Source organism: Cyprinus carpio, chromosome A13 (genome assembly GCF_018340385.1).
Source record: "Cyprinus carpio isolate SPL01 chromosome A13, ASM1834038v1, whole genome shotgun sequence".
NCBI classification, from domain to species: domain Eukaryota; kingdom Metazoa; phylum Chordata; class Actinopteri; order Cypriniformes; family Cyprinidae; genus Cyprinus; species Cyprinus carpio.
Genome location: NC_056584.1, coordinates 19,282,458 through 19,310,146, shown reverse-complemented (window position 1 = coordinate 19,310,146; position 27,689 = coordinate 19,282,458). Strand labels below are relative to the sequence as shown.

The 27,689-nt window shown below is 36.6% G+C and overlaps 5 protein-coding genes across 6 annotated transcripts in view; 3 read left to right on the top strand and 2 right to left on the bottom strand.

Annotated features, from left to right (window-relative positions):
• Window positions 1–2,314, bottom strand: part of LOC109101205 (ADP-ribose glycohydrolase MACROD1-like) — a 510,464-nt gene extending 508,150 nt beyond the window's left edge. Inside the window, exon 1 of one of the 2 annotated variants that reach the window (XM_042769233.1) lies at window positions 1,958–2,314. In XM_042769233.1, coding sequence (XP_042625167.1) covers window positions 1,958–1,994 — 37 coding nt within the window. In that variant the 5' untranslated portion in view covers window positions 1,995–2,314. The remainder of the gene's footprint in view (window positions 1–1,957) is intronic. The other variant, XM_042769231.1, reaches the window with a different exon arrangement.
• A 636-nt stretch (window positions 2,315–2,950) lies between these two features.
• LOC109064555 (MAD2L1-binding protein-like) lies at window positions 2,951–5,298 on the top strand. Its single transcript, XM_042769235.1, has 3 exons — window positions 2,951–3,342; window positions 3,820–4,097; window positions 4,184–5,298. The coding sequence occupies exons 1-3, from the start codon at window positions 3,009–3,011 to the stop codon at window positions 4,712–4,714; spliced, it is 1,143 nt and encodes a 380-aa protein (XP_042625169.1). The 5' UTR covers window positions 2,951–3,008; the 3' UTR covers window positions 4,715–5,298.
• Window positions 5,299–11,504: 6,206 nt separating this feature from the next.
• Window positions 11,505–13,529, top strand: LOC109064570 (cystatin-like). The gene is made up of 3 exons (XM_019081611.2): window positions 11,505–11,819; window positions 12,946–13,056; window positions 13,157–13,529. The coding sequence occupies exons 1-3, from the start codon at window positions 11,619–11,621 to the stop codon at window positions 13,232–13,234; spliced, it is 390 nt and encodes a 129-aa protein (XP_018937156.1). The 5' UTR covers window positions 11,505–11,618; the 3' UTR covers window positions 13,235–13,529.
• Window positions 13,530–15,117: 1,588 nt separating this feature from the next.
• On the bottom strand, window positions 15,118–17,223 carry mgme1 (mitochondrial genome maintenance exonuclease 1). Its single transcript, XM_042769239.1, has 5 exons — window positions 16,338–17,223; window positions 16,044–16,266; window positions 15,771–15,903; window positions 15,303–15,351; window positions 15,118–15,185 (listed from the first exon to the last, which is right to left on the bottom strand). The coding sequence occupies exons 1-5, from the start codon at window positions 16,861–16,863 to the stop codon at window positions 15,136–15,138; spliced, it is 981 nt and encodes a 326-aa protein (XP_042625173.1). The 5' UTR covers window positions 16,864–17,223; the 3' UTR covers window positions 15,118–15,135.
• Window positions 17,224–17,444: 221 nt separating this feature from the next.
• LOC109064571 (sorting nexin-5) lies at window positions 17,445–24,577 on the top strand. Its single transcript, XM_042769256.1, has 13 exons — window positions 17,445–17,636; window positions 18,281–18,385; window positions 18,538–18,648; window positions 18,837–18,958; window positions 19,085–19,208; window positions 19,675–19,770; window positions 19,883–19,988; window positions 20,096–20,168; window positions 21,346–21,385; window positions 21,466–21,552; window positions 21,964–22,123; window positions 22,367–22,452; window positions 23,125–24,577. The coding sequence occupies exons 1-13, from the start codon at window positions 17,601–17,603 to the stop codon at window positions 23,173–23,175; spliced, it is 1,197 nt and encodes a 398-aa protein (XP_042625190.1). The 5' UTR covers window positions 17,445–17,600; the 3' UTR covers window positions 23,176–24,577.
• Window positions 24,578–27,689: the final 3,112 nt, after the last annotated feature.

The following is a 27,689-nucleotide window of genomic DNA, read 5'->3' as shown; positions in this document are numbered from 1 at the left end:
CTAGCCATACTCCAGACCTCCGTCCTATAGAAAATCTGTGGAGGGAGAAGAATCTTTGAGTTGCCAAAAGACAGCCAAGAAATCTTAAGGATTTAGAAAGGATCTGTAAAGAGGAGTTGATCAAAATTCCTCCTGAGATGTGTGCAAACCTGGTGACCAACTACAAAAAAACGTCTTACCTCTGTGCTTGCCAGCCAGGGTTTCTGCACTAAGTACTAAATCATGTTATGCTTGGGGATCAAATACTTATTTCACTCACTGAAATGAAAATCAATTTCTAACCTTTAGATAATGTTTTTCCTGGATTTTTTGGTTGGTATTCTGTCTCTACACGTTAAAATAAAACTACCATAAAAATTACAGGCCCTTCATTTCTTCGTAAATGGGCAAACTTACAAAATCAGCAGGGGATCAAACAAATATTTTCCTCACTGTAGTAAAGTGTAATGGGTTCACTAGTTATTATGTGGTAAAATAAGAAATTAAAATAAAATAAAACAAGCTCTAAGAAGCTCCAAAAAAAGCTTTTTTTTACTCAAGACAAAATAAAACTTTACCTTGATATTCTTGATATAACCCAGCTCCAAAGTGCCCCTGCCGACACTACTGATTTTTCATGCTGACTGCCCCTACATCTGCCTTTTCAACCATCTTTATTAATTTATTTTTTCCGTTTTTATCCTCCTGCACTCCCTGTTGCTACACGAATGAAGATCTGTTTCACAAAGGCTGCTTTATGAGTGCAATGTGTACTTGCAATTTTAAAATAGCACAAAAGCCAACAAACCTGATTCATTTCACCAAGTCATCATCAAAAGATATTATAACGCAAGTATCTGATGTTAGTTCACTGCAATGCACTGTATTACCCTAAGCCATAAGACAACAGCTCTCATCATACACATGCGTTTGATTTATGATAGCAGACCATTAATGTGTGTCGAGTAGCATCACTGTCAACCTAATGATTTACAGTCCTGCAACTTCATAGGACGTGGCATAACCATACTTTACTGGAGGCCAAAATTTCTACAATCAATAAACTGGATAGTCATGAACTTCAGGTCACAGTGAGTGATGTCAAGAACAGGTGGCAGTGCTTGTGCACTTCAAATTATTAAAAATAGCCTTATTCTAATGATAAAGTGTCTCTGTTGTAAAGCACAATCATTAAGGTTCTCAGGTCAAAACAAGCTAAATTATGATTATATCAAACAGACTTGGACAATGCAGAACGTCCAAACATACTAATAAAGTTGCATTATACCATCCTGTTCCCTGAAAGCAAATTTCCAGGAAAGTTTAGCTCCAGCTCTGACCAAACCCACCTGATCCAACTCATTTTTGAGTAGTATGCTTACAGTTTTAGACAATAGGTCTAGAACTAAACTACTTATGAAGGTGGATATCCAGGACCAGGATCTAGCAAAAGTGCATGCATGCATGACATTCTTTTCATTAAATGTTTAATTAACAGAACTTTTAATTTGTAATTTATATGATGCATTTATACAAACTGACTAACATGGAGTCAAACAGGGTTATTCGTCTAGATCAAGGGTACAACTGTCATAGTTCATGGAAAGCACCACGTTGGGGGGTTTATTTTATCATACGGCGTTTCACTAACTGCGCCAATCAAACATGCACATGCTCCAATTCATTTCTAAAAGATTACACACTTATTAATGCATTTTTATTTGCATTTAAACAGATTTTTAAACGCTGGACACATAAGGGCCTTGATCACAGCATCATGCACTGATGCTCCACCTGCATCTGAAGGTGTGCATCTGTCCATGCTGTTGATTCAAGAGGTAGAGCGTCTATAAGACGAAATTTCTCCTGTCACGTGCGTGCCGTGACCCAAGGTTCAAGCCGGTGGATGTCAAACCCCAGACTGACACTACCGTTATGAATGTGAAAGAGACACGACCCGAGTCCAAAAGACCCTTACCTTTCTCCGCTCTCCACTCCTTTTTCTTTTTGCTCATGGTGCCGTGATGTGAGGGCTTCTGGTAACTGGTTTTTGAGTTAAGCAACCCCAGGCTCACAGCGAAATGCGCGCTGAAACTCAAGGGAAAGTGAGAGAGCTCCAGTAGCGTGATGCCTCACCTGTGAAACTGTCAAATTGTAGTTTGGTGGGGAGACTGTGCGGTGATGCAACCTATCTTAACGCTAGCAGTGGTGGCTGCGTGGAAAATGGCGCGCGACGATTGGTCGGCTCGTACGCGGAAGCGGTGTTGCGATTGGATGGTTTCATGCGGCAGTCCGATAAAACGCGTATACGCTTGACGTGCGCTAGGTTGAGCGTCAAAGCGTCGTAGGGTTGGTAGGGTAACAACCGCGGGGAGCGAGTGACAGAGCGTGGTAGCGGAATCTATCTAGCAATGTATCTATGGGCTTCTTTAACAACATACAGAGATTTGTAATATATTTGTAAATCTATAATAATGTGATAGAAATTCCTTTGTAATGCAACTTTTATAATTACTGGAACTAAAAATCCAGTAATTATAAATTTTTTTATAAAAGTTACATTACAAATATTGACCTTTTGAAATCCATACTAACTCCTACACATACTTGCATGAAATCTATACAACATTTGTACAAAGGGGACACTTAATTTTTTGGCAATATTATCATTTTGTTTGCTCTGACGCTATTGGATGAGAACTGAACCTAACAGGATTAGGGTGTATGAAAAAAAAATCAACCTGCAGAGGGCGTCATTCACCGCTTTGCTTTAAATCCGAAGAGAGAGAGAGAGAGAGAGAGAGAGAGAGAAATATATATATATAATAAAAAAAAAACAGGAAGATTTACCTGGCTATTAAAAATAAATAAATCTGTATTCTCATGCTAACCAAAGATTTCTTTATAAAAAAAAAAAAAAAAACATCAAATAAAAATGGAAGAGCAGGACTCTTATTATATTTCCCCTGATTTCCGGTTCCCGTGTTTCCCATGATGCCGTGCCCGGTGTGCAAATTCAAAAAGTAGAAATGGAAGAGGGATCGAAGAGGATAGAGTTTGAGCGTGCAAACATGACTGTCATCAAACATTGTAAAACCAACGAAGTTTCTAACAACAGCACAATTATTCACACCGACCAGTGTACATCTCACGAAGAAGAATCAAAGGTTTCATCTGATGGAGAAAAGGAAAGGAACATTGTGTGCCAGGTCGATGATCCTGAATCCTCCGCTAAATCTAAGGTGGAAAATGTGTACCTCCTGGACAACATTGGTGAGAGTGAGAGAGACAGGGAGTCTTTAACCCCATCAGAGGACAAAGAAAATAGAAACAGCTCCACACATGTAAGAACAGATCATGATGGTAAGTATTGGCAAATAGTTAACGTAGATTTGCTATCTATGCTTCTCATTGCTAAAAAAAAATAAGTTGATCACAAATGAGAAGTCTAGGATATAAACTTGTCGTGTATATATACAGTCACGATCGAGTGACAAATTGCATTTTAATGGTTTTGCTTTACTTTCACTTTCTTTAAATAATTATAAGTAAAACATCTGCTAAATGTCAGCTTCTGGAAATGGATGAAAGTACATGATTTTAATCATCTTAAAGTTAATAAATTATGTGTTTTAAGCTGTTCGAGTCCCTCAATTATATATTTTAATGAAAATAATGCAATTTAACACTTCACTTTACATTTAATGCTATATCTTTGCTGTAGATCATTTTCGATCTGGACAAAAAGAGTGTCACATCATTTATCTCATTGATGTTTGCCACTTTAGTCTGTGCCTCGGAAAACCTCTGAAATTTTGATTCCACTGTTTTTATTTCAAGGTTGCCAGCAGATGGAGGCTTTGGCCAGTTCTTCTGGCAGTCAGAGGGATTGTGAATCTAGTGGAGTGTCTGCAGACCACATTGATGATGAGGAAATATTCAGGAGAGCAAGAGAAGAGGGACGAGTGAATGTTGTCTTTCCCGGCCGTATCACACAGGAAGGTTGCTGTAGATTTGTTTGTGAGCTTCTGAAGTGTGTTCTTTACCAGCGGCAGCAGATGCCCATGACATATGACCAAATGGTGTTCCTCCAGAAACAGCAGCATAATGCCACTCAGGTATTACAGAAGACCTAATTTGATTAGATTTACCTTAATTCATAAATCTAATGAAGTTTGACTTAATTATGCTACCTTTCTCACAGACAGAGGACGTGATAATTCGACGGTCTGGAAAGACATCTGAGGGCTTGGATCGGCGTCGGTGCCAGCGGACATTGCAGGAGCTTGATGAAGTGCTGGCCCACCTTGAGACACTGTTCTCTCTTAGCCAAGTTCCTCGTGTGCTTTTCATGCTGGGTGGGTCTACCATCCTTCCCACCGAGCTGTATGAGGTGAACATGGAAGCGGTGGCCGTAGGGGCCGGGGAAAACAGCTTAAGGACCTCAACCTGTCTGAGACAGCTTTTCCGCACGATGTTTGTGGCTGACCTGTTGTCGGATGCCAAGTCTGTGCGCCTCATGACTACCACGGTCATGGCTCTGGGTCACCGGGATTGTGGCGTGACTGGGTTTAAGCCCAAAATGGATTTTAAAGTTCCCACAAAAGTGAGAAGGCAAGTCATCTCTATAGCCAGTGATTTGTCTCTCACCGGGGAGTTACAAAAAAGAAAAAGAGATCTGGAGGACTACATATGGTTTCAAGCCCCTGTCACAGTGAAAGGTTTCTGTAAATGATAAGAGAATAAAGAGTAGCAGATTTCAGGGAATGTTGAAATACAATTCACTCCATTCTCAGGGATCACTGCTGTATGATTGACCAAAAGTAACTTTGCTATTGTTGTATTATTATTATTTTTATTCAGGAATTCTGTGTGTATTTACATTTTTTAAAACCTCTGATTATTTATGCCATGTTTACATTGTCATCAGCTAATCCATGTATTTTTTCATTATTAATTTTACAGAATACAGTGATGTTTTTTTAAAGTTTAATAAGCTTGGCTGCTACTCACTCCAAGACCATTTGTACCAATTTGTAAGTCAGTATGAATTAAAACCAACTGTTATATGGCAGCTTCTGGAAACTGATGCATGTACATGATTTTAATTTACTTAAAAATAATGAATGATGTGTTTTAGGCTCTTTAAGTCTGTCAGTATATATTTTCATGAAAATAATGTATTTTAACACTTCCAGTTGGTGCTGTATCGTTGTACTGTTTGTTTTAATTTGCATTTCATTCATTTACAAAAGAACATTCAATCTTGAGGACAGGGTTCATTAAATCTGGTTGAAATGGTGCAAACTTATGATTGTAGCATGTGTACTGTAAAGTTTCTTTTTAGCAGGCAGATGTTAGCTTTTCATTTTCAAAAATGTTTACTGATTTGAACAGTACAGGAGTTTTTATGTTCATTATCATGCAAAAAAAAATACAAAATTATATTCTACAGAACTTCTTTATATAACTTCATTTGGGTCATTGAAAAACAACAACATTCCTAAATGCTGAACCTTGCATTTCCAACTGAATTAACTTCAGCTTGTTACATGCACTAATGACACTAAAGTAAATGATCAGAGCAGTGCATTATTTTCTTCAGATACTGGAATAAAGTTGTCAATTGTGGCTTTTGCTCTCCACTTTCTCCACAAACTGAATGATGTCTTGAGCCATCAGCTGGGGTTCTTCAAAGGCAGTGAAGTGTCCCCCTCGGGGCATGTAGGTGAAAGAACGTACATCTGTAAACCATGAGCCGAGCCAGGCTCCAGCGCAGGGGAGTAGCTCATCAGGAAAGGCAGAGGGCACATACACACTTGTCCTTTAAGGGAAAGAAGAAAACGGAAAGAAATAATTCTTTTACAGATCAGGGCCTGTATCCACAAAACATTTTATCTTACCACTAAGAGTTCTCCTAAATAGCAGTAAAAGTTTTTAGATAAGAGTTTTTTCTTAAAACCTATTCACAAAGCTGCTGAGATAAACTTTTACTAAGGAATAGACAGAAGTCTTAAGCTAAGACTAAGGGCGGGGCTGACCTCGTTGCTATGGATAATGTCGGCATGCTTATTAACTATGCACATAGTGATTGGCTGATAGTCTCTGAGATTTATTCATAGAAATGTTGTAGAGCAATATTATGTTGCCATATTCAAATAAAGGTTTTAAAATAAAAATGTTAATTGCCACATTCAAATAAAGATTTTTAAAATGCAGGCTAAGTGTCACTAATTAAACATGTAGACTATATATTGTTGGGGAATTTACAGTTAAAACCCAAGGACCAGATATGATGAATGAAGACCAGGAGTCAGAGATGCGTTCAATTAAAGAAAAATTTACTGAAGAACATGGTTTGCACTTTCATCAGCAGAAGTCAGCTTCAGTACTCTCGATGGAGTTCGCAGGCCGCTCTGCGTAGAATTCAAAATCAACAACAATTACACCCTGACAGAGGATACTAATTGTGTCAATGCATGAGTCAACAAAATTCTGATTGGTTCCAAAACCTAGATAAACTTAGACAGTTTCCACATATGGACGTAAATGATTCAAACATATCTTCTGACAGCTATTTTGGTGACAAAAGATCCGAGGTCAGACGCAATACGTCTCTCCAAAGACGTATATCTGATACGCTGGATATTGGCAGTTGAACGTTTGTCCTGGGACTGTCTGAGCTTCTCCCTGTACAGACAGATACTAACACACATACGCAGAGAACTTATCAGAACTTCAAGGCTGCCTAGCCCTAGCTAGAATTTTATCAGTATGGTTTGTTACACACACACACACTATGCAAGTCTCATCTTAGAGAGCAGAAATATAGCATAAAGCAGGATTCTTTAATATATCATAAGAGCACATAAGGTTACACATTTCACTCTTGCCATAACTTGATTAATAGTCAAACAAGAAATAATGTAATAATATAATTAATCAATATGAAGGATATGACAACTCGGGATCCACTCCTTCAATATTAAGCTAATTGTCAGCCTTAATGTAAATGCATTAAATGAAACAAATTGTGTAAAAATTTCTGAACTTTCTGTTCATCAAAGAACCTTAAAAAAGTATCACAGTTTTTCACAAAAATACTAAACAGCACAGCTCTGGGTGTGTGTTCACTACTCACTGCTGTGTGTGTGCACTTGGATGGGTTAAATGCTGAGCACAAATTCCAAGTATGCGTTACTGTCCTTGGCCACATGTCATGTCAGTCACTCACTCACTCACCTATTTCGAAAAAAATTGTACTGACCTCAAACTTTGGAACAGTATTGTATATTTATATTTGTGCAAAAACGACTGCAACTGTATGAGATTAATCCTTCTTCACCTCTTCAAACCTCCATCCTCAAAGTCTCTGTTTCCTAAGTCTGTCCAGGAGGAGAATTTCTCCAAGATATAGGCAGCCAAGCCAACTGGACAGTCATTCAGTCCACATCATGCAGGGGTGACAAAAATGTGCAAATTATACTTTTAGATAAATTAAGTTCTCAGTTAGGTGTTAATTTGACATGACCAAAAAGCATAATATTAAATGTGCCAAGTATTACATGCTGTGTTTGGTTTAGTGGCTTGAATGTGTAAAGATTCTCTCAGTCCCTCCAGGAACAGCAGGTAGCAACCAATGACTAAGGAGAGGAAATGTCCAAGGCTGTCTGTCAATGACCATGTTCAGGTGCAGACCACAAACGCACCTTATTTTAAAAAGAGCAACAGACAGCAAATTAATTTACAATAAACACTTTTATAAAAGGCAACAATGTATTAAAAAAAAACATTACAGAAAAAAAGACAAACAATCTATTGACTGAGACTCATGTCATAAAAAGGCCAGTTATTAGGATAGTTAGGGTTGTGAAACTCTTACTCTGGCTTCATCTGGGCCATGTTGTTTGTAATGAAGGCTCCCCAGTCTCCTCCTTGCACGTAAAACTCAGTGAATCCCAGTCTTTCCATCAGCTTATGAAAGATGTGGGCAGCCTCCAAAGTGTTGAATCCTTCATGTGAAATAATGAAAAGAACAGCAGGACTATTCTCCATTTCCCATCTGTTTGCATATGTTTTGATCAAGGGGTTGGCAACTTATGGCATGCGTGCCAACATTGGAATGCAGAGGGATAATCACTGGCATGCGGCCAATACATTTTGAATGTGATCAAGTGTAATCATTCCTCATAGCAGCCTGTTGGGAGCTATGAATACTATTAATGTGTGAGAATTAACCTGCGCTGGTTTACAGATGAGCTAGGCTAACAGCACCAATGTCAAAATAATCGAGATGGGCAATCAAATAAAAGTAGGCAGGTTTACTGTTCACAGAAGCAGAGCACGAATGCCAGCATGCCTGAAAGGTGAATGCTACAACAGAAACTTACCCCTAACCCAACCCCTAATCCTTACCAATTAGAAAGGCCTTTATCCACGCCCCCTACCTAATCTTTCATCACGCCCACTCCTCTAGCCTGCAGTTATCTGCTTTATCATTTATGACATGTCTTGGGTATTCTATAGTCTTTGGTTTAAAGGGTTACTCCACCCCAAAATGAAAATGTTGTCATTAATCACTTACCCCATGTCGTACCAAACCCGTAAAAGCTTTGTTCGTCTTCAGAACACAATTTAAGTTATTTTGGATGATCTTGTAAAACTCATAGAAGGAACCAGGCCAGCCATGAACCATCATGAGAGGGAGAACTAGAACTGTCTGTCCAGCCGACAGCCCTCACATGGATGAAATGCACATCTATTCCTGAGAAGTACAGACTTTCACAAAAACTCTAAAACAGTTTGTAATATGCCCAAACGAATTTTGTGAATGTAAGATGTGGGACTTAAAGGACAAACTGCTCCAACCCCAGCAGAAGAGATTACTAGGAGCTGTAGTTTAAACCAATCAAGGTTACCAAGGGTCTCTCTAAAAGTGAAGAAAGTTAGTTGACAACAAATCAGTCAACCCTGACTGCCCAAAATCTTAAGAATGGCTTTTTTACTTAGGTTTTTTATTTAGGTATTAAGCAAATAAAGTTTTTTTGTTGTTGTTGTTTTTTAAATAGGGCCACACTGGGAAGAGGTTTTTATTTTATTTTATTTTTTATTTAGCCTCATCAACCTTCTTCCCACAGAGAACATGATTTCACCAAGTACAGCATGTTCTTGGATCAACATCCTTGTTGATCTTGGAACGACATTCCAAGTTTTCTAGAAATGTCAGTTTTACGCTTACAATCAGGGTCAGACGCTTCTACACGCTTGTTATTCACCTATCATTTCCTTCTGATTTTAAGAATAAATTATGGGTAGGTTTAGGTTTAGGGGTATTGGGTTAGGTCTATATCTTTGGACAGTAATGTCGATTCAGGATCAACAAAAGATGTTGATCCAGGAACACGTCTTACTTGGCAAAATCACTGCTACCCTCTTCCCACCATGCAATGGGGCAATGATACTTAATATAGTTGCATTGTTTGACCACTTAGCAGTTTTCTTCACATTGCAGTTGTTGAGTTTGTCATCATATTCCATGAGGTGTTGTCTTGTGATGTCAAGATGAGATTATTTCTCAAATAAAATGACAGGTATTTCACGAATGTGGTGAAGTTGCAGGAAACTGGTGCAGTGACCTCATGACTAGTCAAGTTGTACACCAAAGGCAATTATTTAACTGCACCTTAAAAAGCAGGAGAGGCTGCGCTAGCTCAGAAACGGACTCCATCAAGCGTCGACGCTGACGCCCAGTGTGAAAGAATGTACGTTGTACACATTCCGCGCTCCGCAGTTTTACTCACATGACGCGTTCAGTTGTCTACCCTGCATAATAGAGTCCTCAAAGCCCATTGTACCTAAGTAGCTGTGCCTTTTCCAGACAAAGCTGTGTTTAAGTTAGTTGCCTGAGTGGAAAAGTTGTGCGATGCAGACTCTGCTCAATTTTTTCGAAACTCCTGTTCTTCTTCATTTGTCTGTCACTAATTTGCAGTTCCTTTTATGCTTCCAGCAACATGTTCATAATGTTGCAGTTTTGTATTTTGTAAATAGTCCTATATATCAGTTTGTGAATCCACAAATGACTCTCTTTGACCATACTGTCATTTCCAAATCTGTGGGTGAGATTATAATACATTATTACATTCATCATAAGTTTGCAGTTAAACTCTTTGTGGACAGTGTGTCTCCAGAAGCAGGGTTGAAGCCCCTGGGGGATCCAGGAGCAAGTTCAGGCAACGTTTTAACAATCGACTAAATTGAGGCAAATTTATTTAATCTTTTGAGACTATGCTAATTACCTGCAGCCAGCTGCAACAGAGCCCTTTAAAAATACTCAGTGTTTATACCTGTACAGTTTCTTTACTTCAGGGGTTTGTTGCAACCCTGTTTGCAGTGGTTTTAAATAATGATGTAAACGTCTGCCTGGTTTCAAGAGTATTGTTGTAAAATAATCATGGAAAATCCAAGGACACTCCCTTTTCCTTACCTTTTGCAATTAACAGTGATCAGTTTAGAGGTAAGAATCAATCATTGGGCTACATCACACAGTGCATTGATTAAATATACTGATTATAAAGAGCTGAGACTAAATATTTAACAACTGTGACTTAAAAATAAGGAAAAGCTAAAGAGATTGTTCATAAAGGACATAACAGCAGCAGTGCCACAATAAACATTTTTAAGAATTACAACATAGTACAAAGCTAGATAAACTGTACAGGATAGTTTGGAATGGTAATATGAAATGCTTTAAAAAAAAAAAATCCCAGGCCACTGGTTTATGGTAATTATCACTGTGACTTTGCAAGAGGTTAAACCCTGTTAAAATAACTTGCAAAGGCCTGATTCTGTATGAAAGCTATTTCTGTAAGACTTGCAGTGAATGAAACCATTGTCTGAGCTTTCTCTCAAAAAGCAACATGTGAGGACTGAAACCAGAAAAAATTGTAAAGACTTGTAATTCAAATTCTCAAATGTTTTCAAAAATATTCAAATGTATATAACCAAAATCATCAAATTATTACAACAAACATCAGGTAGGTGGAGCAGATATCTAAATAAATAAAAAACAAACAAATAAATACAATATGTATAAACCAAAATTAAGTAATTCCAGTTATTTTAACATTCAATAACTTAATTGCATAATTTTTCTTCAAAAATCTCAACCAACTAAAAATAGCTGTATAAAAAAACAGGCTTCTAGCTTTGTGATTAAAATTTCGATTTATTCCACATGAAAACCCCAAATTACATTCTGATATTTCAACAAACATTTCAATCTACTCTATAACATCCTTCATAGAAAAGTGGCATATAAGGCTAAAAGTATCCGCAAAACAATGTCAGTGAATTGATATTAGTAAAGAAGACTAAAAGGAATATTCTAATACAGTGCACGCCTTACAAGGGATGTAATTAAATTAAAAAAAAAAAAAAACAAACAAACAAAAAAAAAAAGATAAAACAAACCCACTGCCTCTCCCTGAATCTGATTGGTAGAGACACGACGCCCCGCCCCTACATGCAGAGTTACAGGGAGTGACGCTTGTTTATATAATCTCAGATTTGGTTACAGTTTTGTTTTGTCGACATAACAAGGAAGAATCAAGACAGGGCGAGTCATTTCATCCCGTTCCACCATGTATTTTAAGATGATTGTATCGTTTTTGGCCGTGACTTTGACCGTGGCGTTCGCTGGGATGTTAGGAGCCCCTATGGATGTAGACATTAACGATGAAGGGGTTCAGAGTGCGTTACAATTCGCAGTGGCCGAGTACAACAGACAAAGCAACGATGCGTTTGTGCGTCAGGTTTCCGAGGTCATCAAGGTCCAAAGACAAGTGAGTAACTTAGTTTAAACGTTTATTCGGTTTATAATCGTTTATTATACTGGGAACGTCGCTGAATCTCACCCAGTGATAAAGTTCTTCCTAGAATGCTGTCATGATGACTGAATAACAGTGACGTCATCAAACATGATTTTATTGACATAACGGGTATGTTTAGAGCAAGACGGAGTGTAATCATTATTACTGTCTGGCAGTCAAGGTGTAGATATGTATAACAAACTGTTTTGATGTTTCTTAGTTTGAATAATTTATTTCTTAAAATTACGTTATTTTATGTACATTTTTAAGCATTTTTTTTTTTAAATGAAGAGTCAATGTCTTTTTCAATGTAACAAGTAACCCCATTAATGGCAAACAATGGACCCTTCTCACATTTCCGTGTTTCACAGAGGAAGTCGTCACAGTTGGGTTAACTTGAAGAGCAGTGAATGGGAGAATACCACAAATATGTTTTTTTTTTGGGTTCCCATTTGCTCAAATAGCAAAAGAAAACTCCACGATAGTGTTTTCATGAGTTTCAATAAAAGGAAAAAAATTGGGAGAGAACGATGTCAAATTTACCATCCATTCCTATAGACGCTGCATTATAAACACCCTCGCATTAACATTAACTGTTTTTTTGTAATTTGATGCATGGATTAAAAATTACTGAAGAAACTGATAAAGGTACTAAGGATAATGAAGAGACCAAAATTATGTTAAAACGGTAAATGCATGTAAAGATTTGTTCAAAATTGTGTAAAATCTCAGGACCATAAAATTGTTCCCAGTTGTACAAAGAGAACAAACAAAATTATTTGCCTCAACTTGAAAGCTATTTATATTATATGCTACATAAGAAAATAATTATCTTATATAAGGTAAGAGAGTAAAGGATTGTTCAGGGGTGATTTGCTAGACATGTTCAATAAATATTAAAACTTGGAGAGAGAGAGAGAGAGAGAGAGAGAGAGAGAGAGAGCTTTCTCCAGCATGACAATATAACACAGTGGCTGCCTCTAACTTAAAGAAATTATTTCTTTTAAGAAACATTTTGGGCACCAGACAGTTTTTTTTTTTTTTTTTAACTCTGGGTTAGCCCAACTATGTCTGAATATGTTTCTGGTTGACACTCCAGGTTGTCTCTGGCCTGAAATACATCTTCACTGTGAAGATGGGCAGAACCAACTGCAGAAAGGGTGACGCTGGGACCCTGTGTGCCATTCATGAGGATCCCAATGTTGCACAGGTAAGACACAATGTCTAATTTACAATACTGTGATTATCTGTTTACATTTCTCGATTTCCAAGTTAAAAGAGATTGACCCTTTTTTATCTTTCCCTTCAAGGTCACTCAGTGCAATATAACAGTCTGGAGCCAGGCATGGTTAGACTCCATTAAAGTCGTTGAAAACACTTGCATGTAGAGCTTGTGACGAGTGGAGTTTGGGGTTTTTCAACATTCAAGCAGCAATACAATTTAGTTGCTGTTAGTAATAATGATGAACTTTAAGTCTTTATTCTTGATAAAATAGAATTTTTATTTGTCCTGAAAACTGTCAACAACAAATCATGATAAAAGAATGCTTCATTAACACATAATCATGTAATCTCATTAGACTGTCTGCTCTGAAAAAAGCTACAATTTGTAGGAATTTTTAAATGATAAAACGCATGTTTCTATATTAGTTCATCCTTTACTATTAAAACACATTAAGTCTGTGTGCTGTGTTTATTTGGTTAAATTTATTATGGAAGTTATGACTTTAGGTTACAAATTCTAGGATAGAGAATGCTTTGTTAGTGTAGGCCTGTGTATTATTTTATGTATGTATACATAAACATAAAGAAAACAATAATCCAACAGTAAAATTTATGTTATAATAACAGTTTAATAAGAGCTACAAAAACTGTGGCCTGTAGCACGAAGCGAGATGAACAGACTTTTGAGTTTTGAGCTGATAAAACCCTATAAAGCCAACCTGGTTATGATCAGATTCACTGAGCTCACAAAGCTCGATATAAACCTTCTCTCCCAACTCAGAGTTTGTGATTTAACATGACACGTGCTGAAAACAGCCAATCACAGGGAACATGCAGAGAGCGTCAGCAAAGCATCATTTGGATTCACTTCTTGCAAGAATCAACACAATTCCCTTTTCTGCTGAAGATTAAGAGATGTAATTAAACAATTTAATATATTTAAATGCGTTTACAAGGCAGGAATAAACACAAAGAAAGTATATGTCTATGCATTTTAAGTTTTGTATATTTTAGATTATTAGTTAGTTAATTTGTTGCTGGTTGTTTTGTTGTTTTTTATTTTTGTTTTTTCTCTATATGTGTGTGATGTTTTATTATGGCTATTTATTTAATAATAATATTAACAGGGAAGCATGCATCTAACTCTGGGGGAAAAAGCTTAGTATAATAAAATGACCAAATAAGACTTCATGTTAAGAATTAATAGTACACAAACACATTTCCAAAACAGTAAAAGGTTATTTAAAATTAAAGTAAATAAAACTTATTTTTAAAGGATTCATGAATTATTTTATGACAAATGTACTTATTTATTTAGTAATAAAAAAATCCAGCGCCTGCAGGATTTCTTCCAAGGGTATGCACAGGTTTTTATTTTATTTTTTTATTGTCGTTTTCCCCTTCTCCCAAATCAGCTTATAATACTGTTTCAGCTAGTTCTGTTTTGTAGTTAAAGGAAAAGTGATTATATTTCGTTTCATTTTTTTAATAAAGTTAATTTAGAAAAACGTTTGGAGCATTTTTTTGTTCGTTAAATGTACATTTTTGTGTGTGTGTTTTTTTTTTTGAGAGTTTTATGGGGCGTTGGTTTTAGTGTTTGTGTTGTGTGAGTGGTGAGACAGCTGACAGCGAGACGAGGTGTAGGTGTGTGTGAGTTGGTCATAGGTTTGATCAATTTAGCCTTCTCAAATCATCACCACTTGCCTAAAATAAAATCTATAGATATAAAACAGTTCAAGCATATCACAATGATAGTTTAAATGTACCTAGATAAATGTGTGCTGTTAGACGCATATGCAATAGCTTGTGTGGAGAGTGGAAGCTGTTGAATAAAAAGGCCACCATAAAAAAAAAACAAAAAAAAAATTTAGTGATGTTTTGTGTGGAGAGTTTTTAATTTTGATTTTATTTATTTATATATATAATTAATGTGTTAAAATGTGTATGTATTATTTTGTTTTATTTTGATAAATACTGGAGTGTGAAACATACAGTTGTGTTTAGAATTGTCTAGGTTTTTTTTTTTGGTGTTTTTTTTTTTGGTATGTTTTTTTAGTGGAATTTGTCATTTCTCCCAGAAGGGCATAATCCGCTCTGAGTTCAGGAAGTGAGTATGTGCGGGTGACATCTTTGTAGGCCACCACAATTAGGTGTGTGTGGGTGTTTGATCTTTGTAGGCCACCACAATTAGACCGTTTTCTCACAAAAACAGTGAGTTCAGGAAGTGAGTATGTGCGGGTGATCCATCTTTGTAGGCCACCACAATTAGACCGTTTTCTACCTGTACATAAATGATATTAACCAACAATATTCATTATATACAATACCAGGGTTTTCACAGATGATCTGTTCACAAATGGTCAGACAAAAATGTATCCACCTGATATTAACATGTGACAACTTATGAACAGGTTTTGAGGACAGCCATTCCATGACAACATATTCTACCATTCAAAAGTTTGGGTCAGTAAGAATTAAAAATACAGCAAAATGGTAATAGTCTCAAATATTACAATTTAAAAGAACTATATTGTGATATATTTTTGAAATGTGATTTATTCTTGTGATAGCAAAGCTGAATTTTCAGCAGCCATTACTTCACAATACATTACATCTTGTGGACCCTAAACATTTGTACAGTAGTTTATGTATACTACAGATCTTAATATTAGGTGTAAAAGATGTCATAGTGCTGTTTACCTGGTAGTTGTAGTTGTGGTCACTGTTCAGAGCTCCAACGTATGCAGCTACTTGTAATGGATTGTCATAAGTATGGCGAAGGGTGGGCTTAGGCTTCTCTGAGGTCTTCCAGTCAATGACACACAATGAACCTCTGTATGAAAGCAGATAAGACTTACAATTCAATATGACCAACATATATATACATTCACATACATTAAAAAAAGTGCATTATGTATGATGATTATAAATTCTCATACATATAACTCTTTGATTGAACAAAATGAATCTCACCTGTATTGGGCAACACAGTCTACAATGCCAAGGTACTGTAATGCAGAATGATGCACAGCACTCTCAATAGCTCTCACTCCTGTTATATCATTCAACACCTTAGATACACTTTCTATATATCCAGACACATCTTCTGGACACTCTTGTTCCTCCTTAGAAGGGATTTCCTGGGTGAAAGTGTCCTCAATGGCAGCATGGAACAGCTTGCCTTGTCTGAAAAGGTCTAAAACAACACAGATTAATTAGGTGTAATTCTTTTCAAAAGCAATGATGAAAGAAAATGGTTATTCTTACTTAAGCTGTATTCTCGAAACCCTTCTTCTCCGAGTTCAGCAATCATCCTTCTCTTCCACCTTTCCAGGTAGAAGGCTTGGTCAGGTGGCATGGTCTTCTGGAGGATCCGGGTCACACTGGGTATAGAGGTCTTATTGGAGTCCCTCTGTAATGTTATACGAGCCAAAGGTCCCGGCACATACTCCGACTGACCTTTGGCCTCATTTAAAAGTGGATGCAGGTTTTTAGGTAATTTGGGCTGTTGTGAAGGCGGTCTGGATCTTATTACAGGTCCGTACAGCTGGCAGTCCTCATCCTCGATGCTTTCAGGAGTCTGTGAGCTGGTTTTTGATGACAGTACCTCTCGCACCAGAGATGAGTACCGCTCTGTGTCCACTGTGCTGTACTGACTGTCCTTTTTGCGTGCTCTCCATTGATAGCCGGTTGAAAAGTTGTCCACACGCGAGAACTGACCAGAGGGGAAGCCCATTGATCTCACACACTTGCATTGTAGCAGCAGCTTCAATACCTGCATTGTAATCGCCATACGTGATGTGCTTATCCTGTTTCTGCGGTGACTGTTGCGGCTATCTGCGCATGCTTTGGAAAACGGCCAGATAAACTACAATAATTAAAACCAAAAGTTTTAGAGTGAGCAAGCGATCATGAGGTTGTGGCATTCCGGTTTCAAATGGAGCGCAATTTGAACTGGATCTACTGGGGAATTATGGGAATCGTAGTTCGAAATGCCTTGAAAGTACGTTTCACACGTTCCCATAAAACACCATTTCCCACAATGCAACTTTTGGTAGCGGCTTTGAAAATAGTCTTGATTTTTGTTGATAGCCAACGCATAAGTTATATGTATGTATATAGGCCTGTTTTTATACAGTCTATGATATAGGCTCACATTTTCCAAATAAAACTCTACGTTTTTCAAGACATTACTACCATCTGGTGGTCAAAATTTTAAACAGCTGTACACAATAGCTTATGTAATTTCGCTCTCTCTCTCTCTCTCTCTCTCTCTCTCTCTCTCTCTCTCTCTCTCTCTCTCTCTCTCTCTCTCTCTCTCTCTCTCTCACGGGGTTTTGTCAAAATCCAACGAATTAACGTTTTTAAAGACTTTTATTTTGACGTGCTGCCAGAAAAATATACGAACCGGAAGTCCACAGTGACAGGCGAAAGTGGAGAGTGAAGAGCAGCTAGCTGCAGTTAAAAAGTTAAAAGTATCGTTTAATGTACAGCCCGGAGACGATAATATAAGCGAAAAATTTCCTGAACATGACATCTATCTCAGAGGACAGTGATAAGGAGAAGGTAAGCGTTGTCATATCTCTCTATTATAAAGATAAAGCGTATTAACTGAGATTTTAAGCAGTCATCTTGCTCGCTTGCTTACTAACCGCCCAGCTCTGCTTTGCACTTTATACACTCTCACTGATAGCGTTAACTCTTTACTAGCTGTTCCTCAACAATAACTATACAACAGGTTTAAAATTTCGTCACAAATCTATCTATCTATCTATCTATCTATCTATCTATCTATCTGTCTGTCTGTCTGTCTGTTTGTTTGTATAACAATAATTATATTGGTTTAGTTGTCAGTGTAATTATACTGTTGTGATTAAGTTTTATTGTTTTGTGGTTGTATTGTATTTGCTGTAGTCTCTTTTCTGTAGAAATGATTTGTGTAAATTTCTCTGCTTTTTTGAACTCTTTTCCAAACTACAGTTACGTTTTTTTGGATAGGTGACTATATAAGTTTTCTTTACTAACATGTTTTTTGAACCCAAGTTCATAAACATAGACAGTGAAACAAACAAAAAAAAAACAATCCCCCCAAAAATGTTCAAACGACAGACTCTATATGACATAACTTTAGTTCTCAGTCCTTGTTTGAATGTCTCTTCTTGATTTTTTGCAAGATGATTCAGTTTTTAACTAATCATGTTTTTATATAGATGCGCTCTGTATCAGTCGACTTGAACAATGATGCATCTCTTGTCATTGATATCCCTGATGCCCTCTGTGAACGTGACAAAGTCAAATTTACCGTCCACACCAAGGTGAGCCAACAGATCAAATTTATAGTCATTCAAATAAATAAATAGCTTGCACACATTCAGGTATTTGCTAGTGTAGCGTACCATGATCTGTAGTAGTGGAGGACAGTACGTCTTTGACTCATAGTGTCGATTTGCTCTTCACTTCCCCTCAGACCACACTTAGTTCCTTTCAGAAGCCGGAATTTTCTGTGCCACGACAGCATGAAGATTTCATCTGGCTTCATGACACAATTGTGGAGACTGAGGAATATGCTGGCTTCATTGTAAGTTAAAACTCATAATTCATATTGTCTAGATTTGTGAAAGCTCATCATCAGCAACAGGCATTCTGTCGGCCAACATGAAAACCACAAAGTTTCTTTACTTACCGTTAGTTTGCATTGTAGACTGTTGGAATAGCCAAAAAGACTTATATTGAATGGAATTGTCTTGCGGTTACAATATTTCTTAGATCCCTCCCGCCCCACCAAAACCTGACTTTGAGGGTCCCCGGGAGAAGATGCATAAATTGGGAGAGGGGGAATCAAGCATGACAAAGGAGGAATATGCCAAAATGAAACAGGAACTTGAGGCGTGAGTTTAATTCTAAATTAAAAAAAATTTATATATATAAAAAAAACTTTCTTTTTTTTTTTTGCACATTGGTTGTGGCATTAATTACATTTAATAGTATTCATTTAAAACATTGTCTCCTTACAGGGAATATCTTGCTGTTTTTAAGAAGACTGTGCAGGTTCATGAAGTTTTTCTTCAGCGACTCTCCTCCCACCCCATGTTCAGAAAGGACAGAAACTTCCAGATATTCCTGGAATACGACCAGGATGTGAGTCTTCCGTTTTGTCTAGGCCAGTCCTATTCTTCTCAGACTAGGAAACTGAGAGACACTGAGAGGGACTGTTGGCATTGCTTATTTCCTGTGAAGCTGCAATGTTGGCAGTTCATACACAAATGGAGAGAGAGTGGAGGATGAGTGAAAAAGATAAAGGGGGAGGGGATGAGAGGATATTACTCTGAGGGCTACTTCCTGCTTAGTTCAGCGCAAAAATTGTCTCTGACTGGACTACTGTTTTTTGCTGATTCAGACATGTATATAGAAAATGTCTCTTAAAACTCAGCCATAACCTGTAAGTTATTCATTGCTTTGATAAGTTTCAGTTATACTGATAACAAACACAAGTGACCTTCTTGGATTTCAGCCAGTGGTGATAAAGAGTGTGCACTAGTGTTCTGCCTTCTGAATGGTTCATATTGTACTTGACTCTGTAATCCTCTTCTCATTTGTTGTGTAGCTCAGCGTGAGGAGGAAAAATGCCAAGGAAATGTTTGGTGGGTTCTTTAAGAACATGGTAAAGAGTGCTGATGAGGTGCTCATATCAGGGGTTAAGGTCAGTGTGTCAATCAACTCTCTTTGGGTGTGTTTTTATTAATATCAGTACAAAGGCAGCAGTGTTCTGTCTCATGTAATGATATGACAGTTCTTTAACTTTCTTTTTGCAGGAGGTTGATGAGTTTTTTGAACAGGAGAAGAATTTTCTGTTGGATTATTCCATTAAAATCAAAGATGCCACTGCTAAGGCTGAGAAAATGACTCGTTCTCACAAAAGTGAGACCATTTCATTCTAATGAATCAACTGGCTGCATGTATTTTGGTTATTTGTTAATGCTAAGCGACATTCATATTCACAAAAAGATTGTCTTTGTTTTCTAGAGTTGCTGATGATTATAACCACATTTCTGGGGCTCTGAACAACACTGCTGCAGATAACAATACTGCCTTTAAAAAGTGAGAAATACATTCTGTTTCATATTGTTTGGAGTAAAAACACCATTTAGCAAAGAACAATATCAAACGTTTGATTCATTGAGGAGCGTACTTAATTGATATTAGTAGAGTTAGTAGTTGTTAACCGTTACTACTGTTATATACACTGCCTGGACAAAAAAGAAAAGTTGCCATTTGGATTTAAATAAGCAAGGAATAAAGAGTCTAGGATTGGATCATTATTGGAGTGATTAATATATTTTTATTTCTCAAACAACCATGGTGGAAGACATACCCATGTACATATTCCATAATGATAATGTCAAGATGAATCTGGCTCAAATTGTAAAAATAGGGGTTGAGTGAGCATGATGAATCATTTTCATGTATGAATGGGCCACCAGTGAGTCTTGAGCTTATCCCGGTTGAAAGACTTAGGGATGTGTTGGAGACGACTTTACAGAGTGGTTCGACTCTCCAAGAAATGAATGCAACTCTTGATGGAAATAATGTTGTGATGTTACATAATGTTGTCGAAACAATTCCACAATGAAAGCCCAATGTTATCAAATCTAGGTGAATTTTCTAAGGCAGTCCAACGAAATATTAGAGTGCACAAATTATTTTTGGGCAGGTAGTGTGAAGTCTACTCGAGAGGCCAATCTTTCACAATTTGAGCCTGAATCTTGACATTATCATCATGGAAGATGTACAAGGGTATGACTTCCAACATGGTTGTTTGAAAAAAAAAAAAAAAAAAAAAAAAAATGCTATACACTGCATCAGTTAGGGTAAAAATAATTCTTGCCTAACATACAACATGCCAGAAACATATTAATCACTGCAGTGATGATTCAATCATAAACTCTTAAGTATTTGCTTATTTAAAATCAGACGGCTACTTTTTTTTTTCTTTTTGGCCATGCGATGTATATGCATTTTTAAAAACCTTCTGTGGCTTAATAAGGATTTTTTTTTTTTTTTTTTTTTTTTTTACTTCACTTCTCACTTGCCCTGCCAACATTTTCAATTGCCCCACTGCACAAAAAAATTTTTTTACATAAGAAATAAAGAAAATTAATATGTAAATGTGTGTATATAGTGACACATTTAAACATAAGTCAACAAAATTTAAAACCAATTATTCCACAATGAAAGTGTTTAATCTTATTGATATAAAATTTTGTTCTTCTTTCAGGCACTTAGAAAAATGTGCTGAAGTGTTTGAAAAGCTTAGGGTGAGTATCTCTGTAGGAGCTATCTTACCAACTTAATGTTTACTTCCATTTATAAGATCACAAGTATGTGTGTTTTGCAGAAAGTGGAGGATAGGATGGCATCGGATCAAGAACTCAAGCTGACAGAACTGTTGAGATACTACACAAGGGACATCCAAGCTGCTAAGGTAACACCTTCCCTGTTTGTGTTATTTTAGTTGGTTTCATTGGTTACATATGTTGAATTGTATAATTCAACCAAGTGTATTAGATTGTATGTTTTATAGTTATTTCCAGAATGGGGTCATTGTAGAGCGGAAAATACACATTTTTGCATGTGGTGGATACCTTAGTTTTACCCACAGCCTGGGTTTATTTTATTTTTTACCAGTCAATCAGACGTGTACATTGTTCTTGAAGTGCACATTATTGGTACTAACAGCAACAGAATTTATTTTTGATCTAAAATATTTTATACTGTAGCTTGCCTGCCACTGTGTAAAAAGTACATGCATATGGCAGAACATCCTGGGTCATTGTTCACTAACAACACACAAAAGTTGATTTATCCTGATAACGCATTCCATTCCTTCCTTCAGGACCTGTTGTATAGACGTGCACGGGCACTTGCTGATTATGAGAATTCCAACAAAGCTCTTGACAAGGCTCGTCTGAAGGGTAAGGACGTCGCACAGGCTGAGGAGAACCAGAAGCAGTGTCTGCAGAAGTTTGACAAGCTCTCCGAGTCTGGCAAGAAAGGTGTTGTACAATCAAAACTTCATTTTATTTAACTGTTAAATAACCTTGATGAATTACTCTGATGGTCTGAGTTTATAGTATATGAAGAGTTAATATGGTGCTTATAGATTTATAAAAAAAAAATTATAAAGAATGTTGTTGAAAAACTGTTACAAAAAGTATCATCAAAGTGCTTTAATTATCTGTGATTTAATTTGGCTGAACCGTTCCTTACTTACTAACATTGATTTCTTGTTTTTTTAGAGCTCACCAGCTTCAAGGCAAGGCGTGTAGTAGCCTTCCGTAAGAACTTGATTGAGATGACTGAGCTGGAAATAAAACATGCCAAGGTGAGGAGGCAAAAGTGCTATGTGTATCATTACATGTTTATTCGGCAGTGTTCAGGTATTCACGTTTAAAGATGTGATTTCTAGGCTTGGAAATGTTTATATTTAAATTTCTGTGTTGAATATAAACTACTGTTCAAAAGACTGGAGTCTGTAAGATTCTCTTTTAAAAGATATTATCCTTCTATTTATCAAAGAATCCTGGAAAAAATCACAGGAGCATGTGACACTGAAGACTTGAGTTATGGCTGCTGAAAATTCAGCTTTTCCATCACAGGAATAAATTGCTTTTAAAATATATTAAAAATGTAAAATGTAATAATAATTCACTAGACTGTATAAATGCAGCACAAAAAAAAGTAAAATTTTTACTGACCCAAAAGTTTTGAACAGTACTTTTACAGTACTTAAACAGTATTTTTCTAGATATGCTCAGATATAAAATATTTCAGCAACTAAAGATTGCTCTTTTTGAGTGAAGTGGGAGTTTAAAATAATAAAAAAAAAACCTTAAACTCAAAACTTTATAGTAATCATGGTAGACTTGGAAAGTCATTGAGATTTTTTTTGGTAAATAGTTGTGACAACCTTGATTTTTTTTAACCGTTGACTTTCTTCCATCTGTTTTCTGTCTCTTTTCTCTGTTGTGTTCTCTCTTCTGTACACTCACTACAGAACAGCGTGTCCCTTCTGCAGGGAAGCATTGAGATCCTCAAGAGCAACTGACCCACACGATGAGGCCACTGGATCATCTTGAGCTCCTTGCATTGTTACCGGCCCATTAGAGGGGAACCTGAACGCATCTACTTCAAATGCCTTACATGTGGTTCATTAACCTTTCTAAAACATGAAAACGATCCACCACCAGCAATGTCTCTACCATGGTTACACTTTATCTAGTTGTTTTTTTTTTCTCATGCCCCTTTTTACTGCCGGTATCTTGCCACCGAACTGAGGGCAGTGAACCTGACATCAACCAAAAGCTCTCCCATTTATTATCAATTATCAATAACACAATGTCTGTGTTAGCATCCCTTTCTTTTTTAAGTATTCCAAGTTTTGCGAGATGACAGGAGACGTTTTAGCTAAGATTATGCAGATAGATTTAAATAACCATATTGGCAGAAGAAGAAAAATCGCATAATTTCAGAGATGTTCTGTTGTTTTGATTATGACTGCAATTTTGTCCCTTTAAATGTGATTTTTCTGCTTTTTGCTGTCACACTGGAAAGCTGATGCATAGTATTACATAAACTTGACGTGTGACGACAAACAGAGCAGTATAAACCTGAGAAGTGTTATGTAACATGGAATACTTCAGCCATCTTTCTTTACAACGTGTTTCTATTCAGTCAAGATTTATCTGGAGACAGGACCCAATACATCACAAATTACTAGAAAAAAATGTTGCTTACTTTTTCCCAGGAAAATGTTAACATTAATTTACGATCAAATTCTATGTTAAAATAGCCTTTGCCAGGATCAAAAACAGCACTTTTTGTATTGAATCTGATTATTTTTATTTTAAATTGTAGACTGACTCTAATGTCCCCATTTGGTGTGTGTGGGTGAATTGCACAACTCTCAATTTTCAGTTACTATAAGTTGTTTGTGGAATCCAGAAGTTTTTTTTATATATGGTGCTTCCATATATATGTAAGAAACTGTTTCCCTCAAGTGAGCTGCATGTTTTCCCTGAACTCATCCTTTTCTGAAAACTTAAGGCAAATTCTCCAGTCAATTGTGAAAAATGCCACCGATTTAAGTTTTAGTTAATGTCATTTGATAGGTTGCCTTCACATCCTTTCACTATTAAATATAAATCAGCATTTCTTATTCAAATGTATTTTTTTTTACTGGACTAAATGTTTTCTCTTGATGTTGTTACTTACAGTTTAAGACTCGCTACATTTAAATCGGACCAAAAAGTTAGTTTTTTTGTAAAACTACAAAAAGATGTAACTGTACTGATTATGGAGATTGTTTTTTAAAAGCACTATTACAATCACGTCTCAGTGAAGACAAATTTTATAAATGATTGTATAGATTAAAAAAGTTTTTTTCATATGGAGTATCATCATTTTATGAAAGCTTGCAATAATGAAAATAAACATGCCCTGCTTTCCCATTTTGTGGCTTTTCATATCTTTTTAATCTGCTTTTTATATTTGATGTTGAGACAGATGTTGAGCGTTAGGTCTAAAATGCAATATAAATGTATGCGTGTAGGCCCGTACTCAGAATTTGTCCTCTGCATTTATCCCATCAAAGTCAGTGCACACACACACACACACACACACACTGAAGACATGGACACACACCTGGAGCAGTGGGTGGCCATTTTTGGTGAGGCACCCTGTAAGAAATATGAGGTTCAGTGCCTTGCTCAAGGGCACCTCAGTCGTGGGTATTATTGAGGGTGGATGAGAGCGCTATTCATTCATTGGTTTGAATACGTACCTTTTCCACCAGAGGGTGGCAGTGCTTATGAATTTCAATGACTTGCCAGGTTTTTTTTTTGCACTTGAGAAATGCTAAATATCAGACATCATATTAAGACACACTCTTGCAGCTAAAAAGAAGCAATAGCTCTTTACCAGTGGCTTTGGGGAAAGCTGTAATGTTGAATAGATTCGCCAAAAGCGCATTGATTGATGTTTTTTTTTTTTTCCCAATGTCTTCCAATGTCTTCTTTTTTTTTGAGCTGGAGTTGCTGTCCAATTTTTGACTGTATGGCTCATTACATTATCCAATGATTCATATTTTTCTGTTGATGAGAAGAGGAACTGGTAACTTCTCCATTATGATTATATATTTCCCTGTCTTTGGCCCATAAACTGCAGGTCTGCCGACTGTATGTCAGACCTCATGACCCACTTCTTTTCTGAATACTGTTCAGCTAATGTTCCCAGTTTCTAATAGTATCAGTTTATAATGTTTTTAGATTAAGCTGATCATGGTGGTATAGTGATGTATTGTAATGTGACTCATCATGACTGGCCAAATGTTTATGTGCTGATGCAAGAATGCAAGAATTTAAAGGCAGACCACCGCGCTATGCTCTGCCATTAACAAAAAGCTTAATTTGTTAAAAAAGTTGGAAAATGTTGTCATTGCAGTCAGGATGTGGGTCAGCTCTTCCAAACCACACAATAGATATGGTTGATGTCAGCAGTTGTGGTGGAAATTTTGTTGGTTTTACATTTGAATTGTTGTACATAAGTGTAGAGTTATCTGCAGTCTATCCAGTCATGTGTTCAGATGTGAAATTCATTAATGAATAACCTAGTAGAAGTTTTTATGGTCTTTTTCCTGTTCTTTTCTTTCTTTATATATACAGTATATATATATATATATATATATATATATATATATATATATATACTATCCACCATTTCAAATATTTTTATGTCAAACTGAATCCTTGAAGACCAAACAAATGAAATATGCACTAAACATTGTGTCCAAAAAACCCCATAAAACTAACAAAACAAAACAGCAGCTGTGTTTGCTTGAATAATTCTGTAGAAATTCAGTAAAAATGTGAACATATTCACAGAACAACCTGTAAATTTTACTGTTTAAAACTGTAATTTACAAAACAACAACGATAACAAAAACATTTTAAACCAGTAAATCCTACAACCTTTTTCTGCTGAAATGTCAAGGCCAAGCTGCTACTAAAATCTGGTTTGTACCTTTAACAGATACTGACATTCATCATAATAACACAGGTGGTTAAGAAAAAGCCACGTGAAGAATCAAAGTTTATTGCAAGTAGCCTTTCTACAAGCTGTGGTAAATAATAATTATATATATATATAGATATGGAGACAGATTAGTCTCAAATATAATTCACGCAAAAAACACGATTCACACATGCGTAGACAATTTCACATGCATGAAACCTAATTCACGTACACACAAAAAAAATTCATGTGCGTGAAAAAAATATATATATTCACAAAAAGCAATTCACATGCGCAAAATAAAATTATATATTCATAAAATACATTTCACAAATGCAAAACACAATTCGTAGATATACAACTGTGCACAAAAACCTTTGAATGTTTAAAATGTACGACTGTCTGAATGTACAAATCGTCATTTACTACGAATCCACTCGGATTTGTGTGTGTGTGTTTTTTTGAGACTTTCCTGGCAGAGCTCTCTTCCCACGTGGGTCTGTCTTACTCTTTAGCCAATCAGATGCGAGTTTACCATTCAACCAATCATATCATAAGGCACTGAGAGTGCATTCAAGGAGCACGATTCTGCGCACCTTTTGCGCAATATGGATTAATTAGAACGGAAAGTAAGCCTTTACATCAGTAATCCCATAGACAGTAAAAGAAATGGACACAGCGACCCAATTGGAACTCAATTGAGACAAGTGAAGCCCATTTTTAGCGATTTTTAGAACTTCCGTTTCTGACGCGCAGACTCAAACTAAGCTTGATGACGTCAGCAACCTGTCTGACAGATGTAAATCTTCTAGTAGCTGTGCGTGCAAACTGCCTTCGTTAATCTTGTAGAAACGGCGAGCTTGAGCGGGGAGTTCTTTGGCGTGAGTGAGCAGGAGTAAGTATTCTGATTAATTATTTTGTATAGTATTTTAAAATGTAACGCCAGGGCTTCTATGGGCTTCTCTCTTGACGTCTCCCCGATTGCCTGCGAGCTTCTGAATGCAGTCTCAGTGGCTTATGATATGATTGGTTGAATGGTGAGCTCGCATCTGATTGGCTAAAGAGTAAGACAGACCCACGTGGGAAGAGAGCTCTGCCAGGAAAGTCTCAAAAACACACACACACAAATCCGAGTGGATTCGTAGTAAATGACGATTTGTACATTCAGACACTCGTACATTTTAAACATTCAAAGGTTTTTGTGCACAGTTGTACATCTACGAATTGTGTTTTGCATTTGTGAAATGTATTTTATGAATATATAATTTTATTTTGCGCATGTGAATTGCTTTTTGTGAATATATTTTTTTTTTCACGCACGTGATTTTTTTTTTGTGTGTACGTGAATTAGGTTTCATGCATGTGAAATTGTCTACGCATGTGTGAATCGTGTTTTTTGCGTGAATTATATTTGAGACTAATCTGTCTCCATATTATAGAAGGTGCACCCAGTGTCATACACACAAATACAAAACACCATCATTGTATCACATATCACTAAAATAATGCAATAAACAGTCATTAAACAACATAAGTTATAACATATAACCT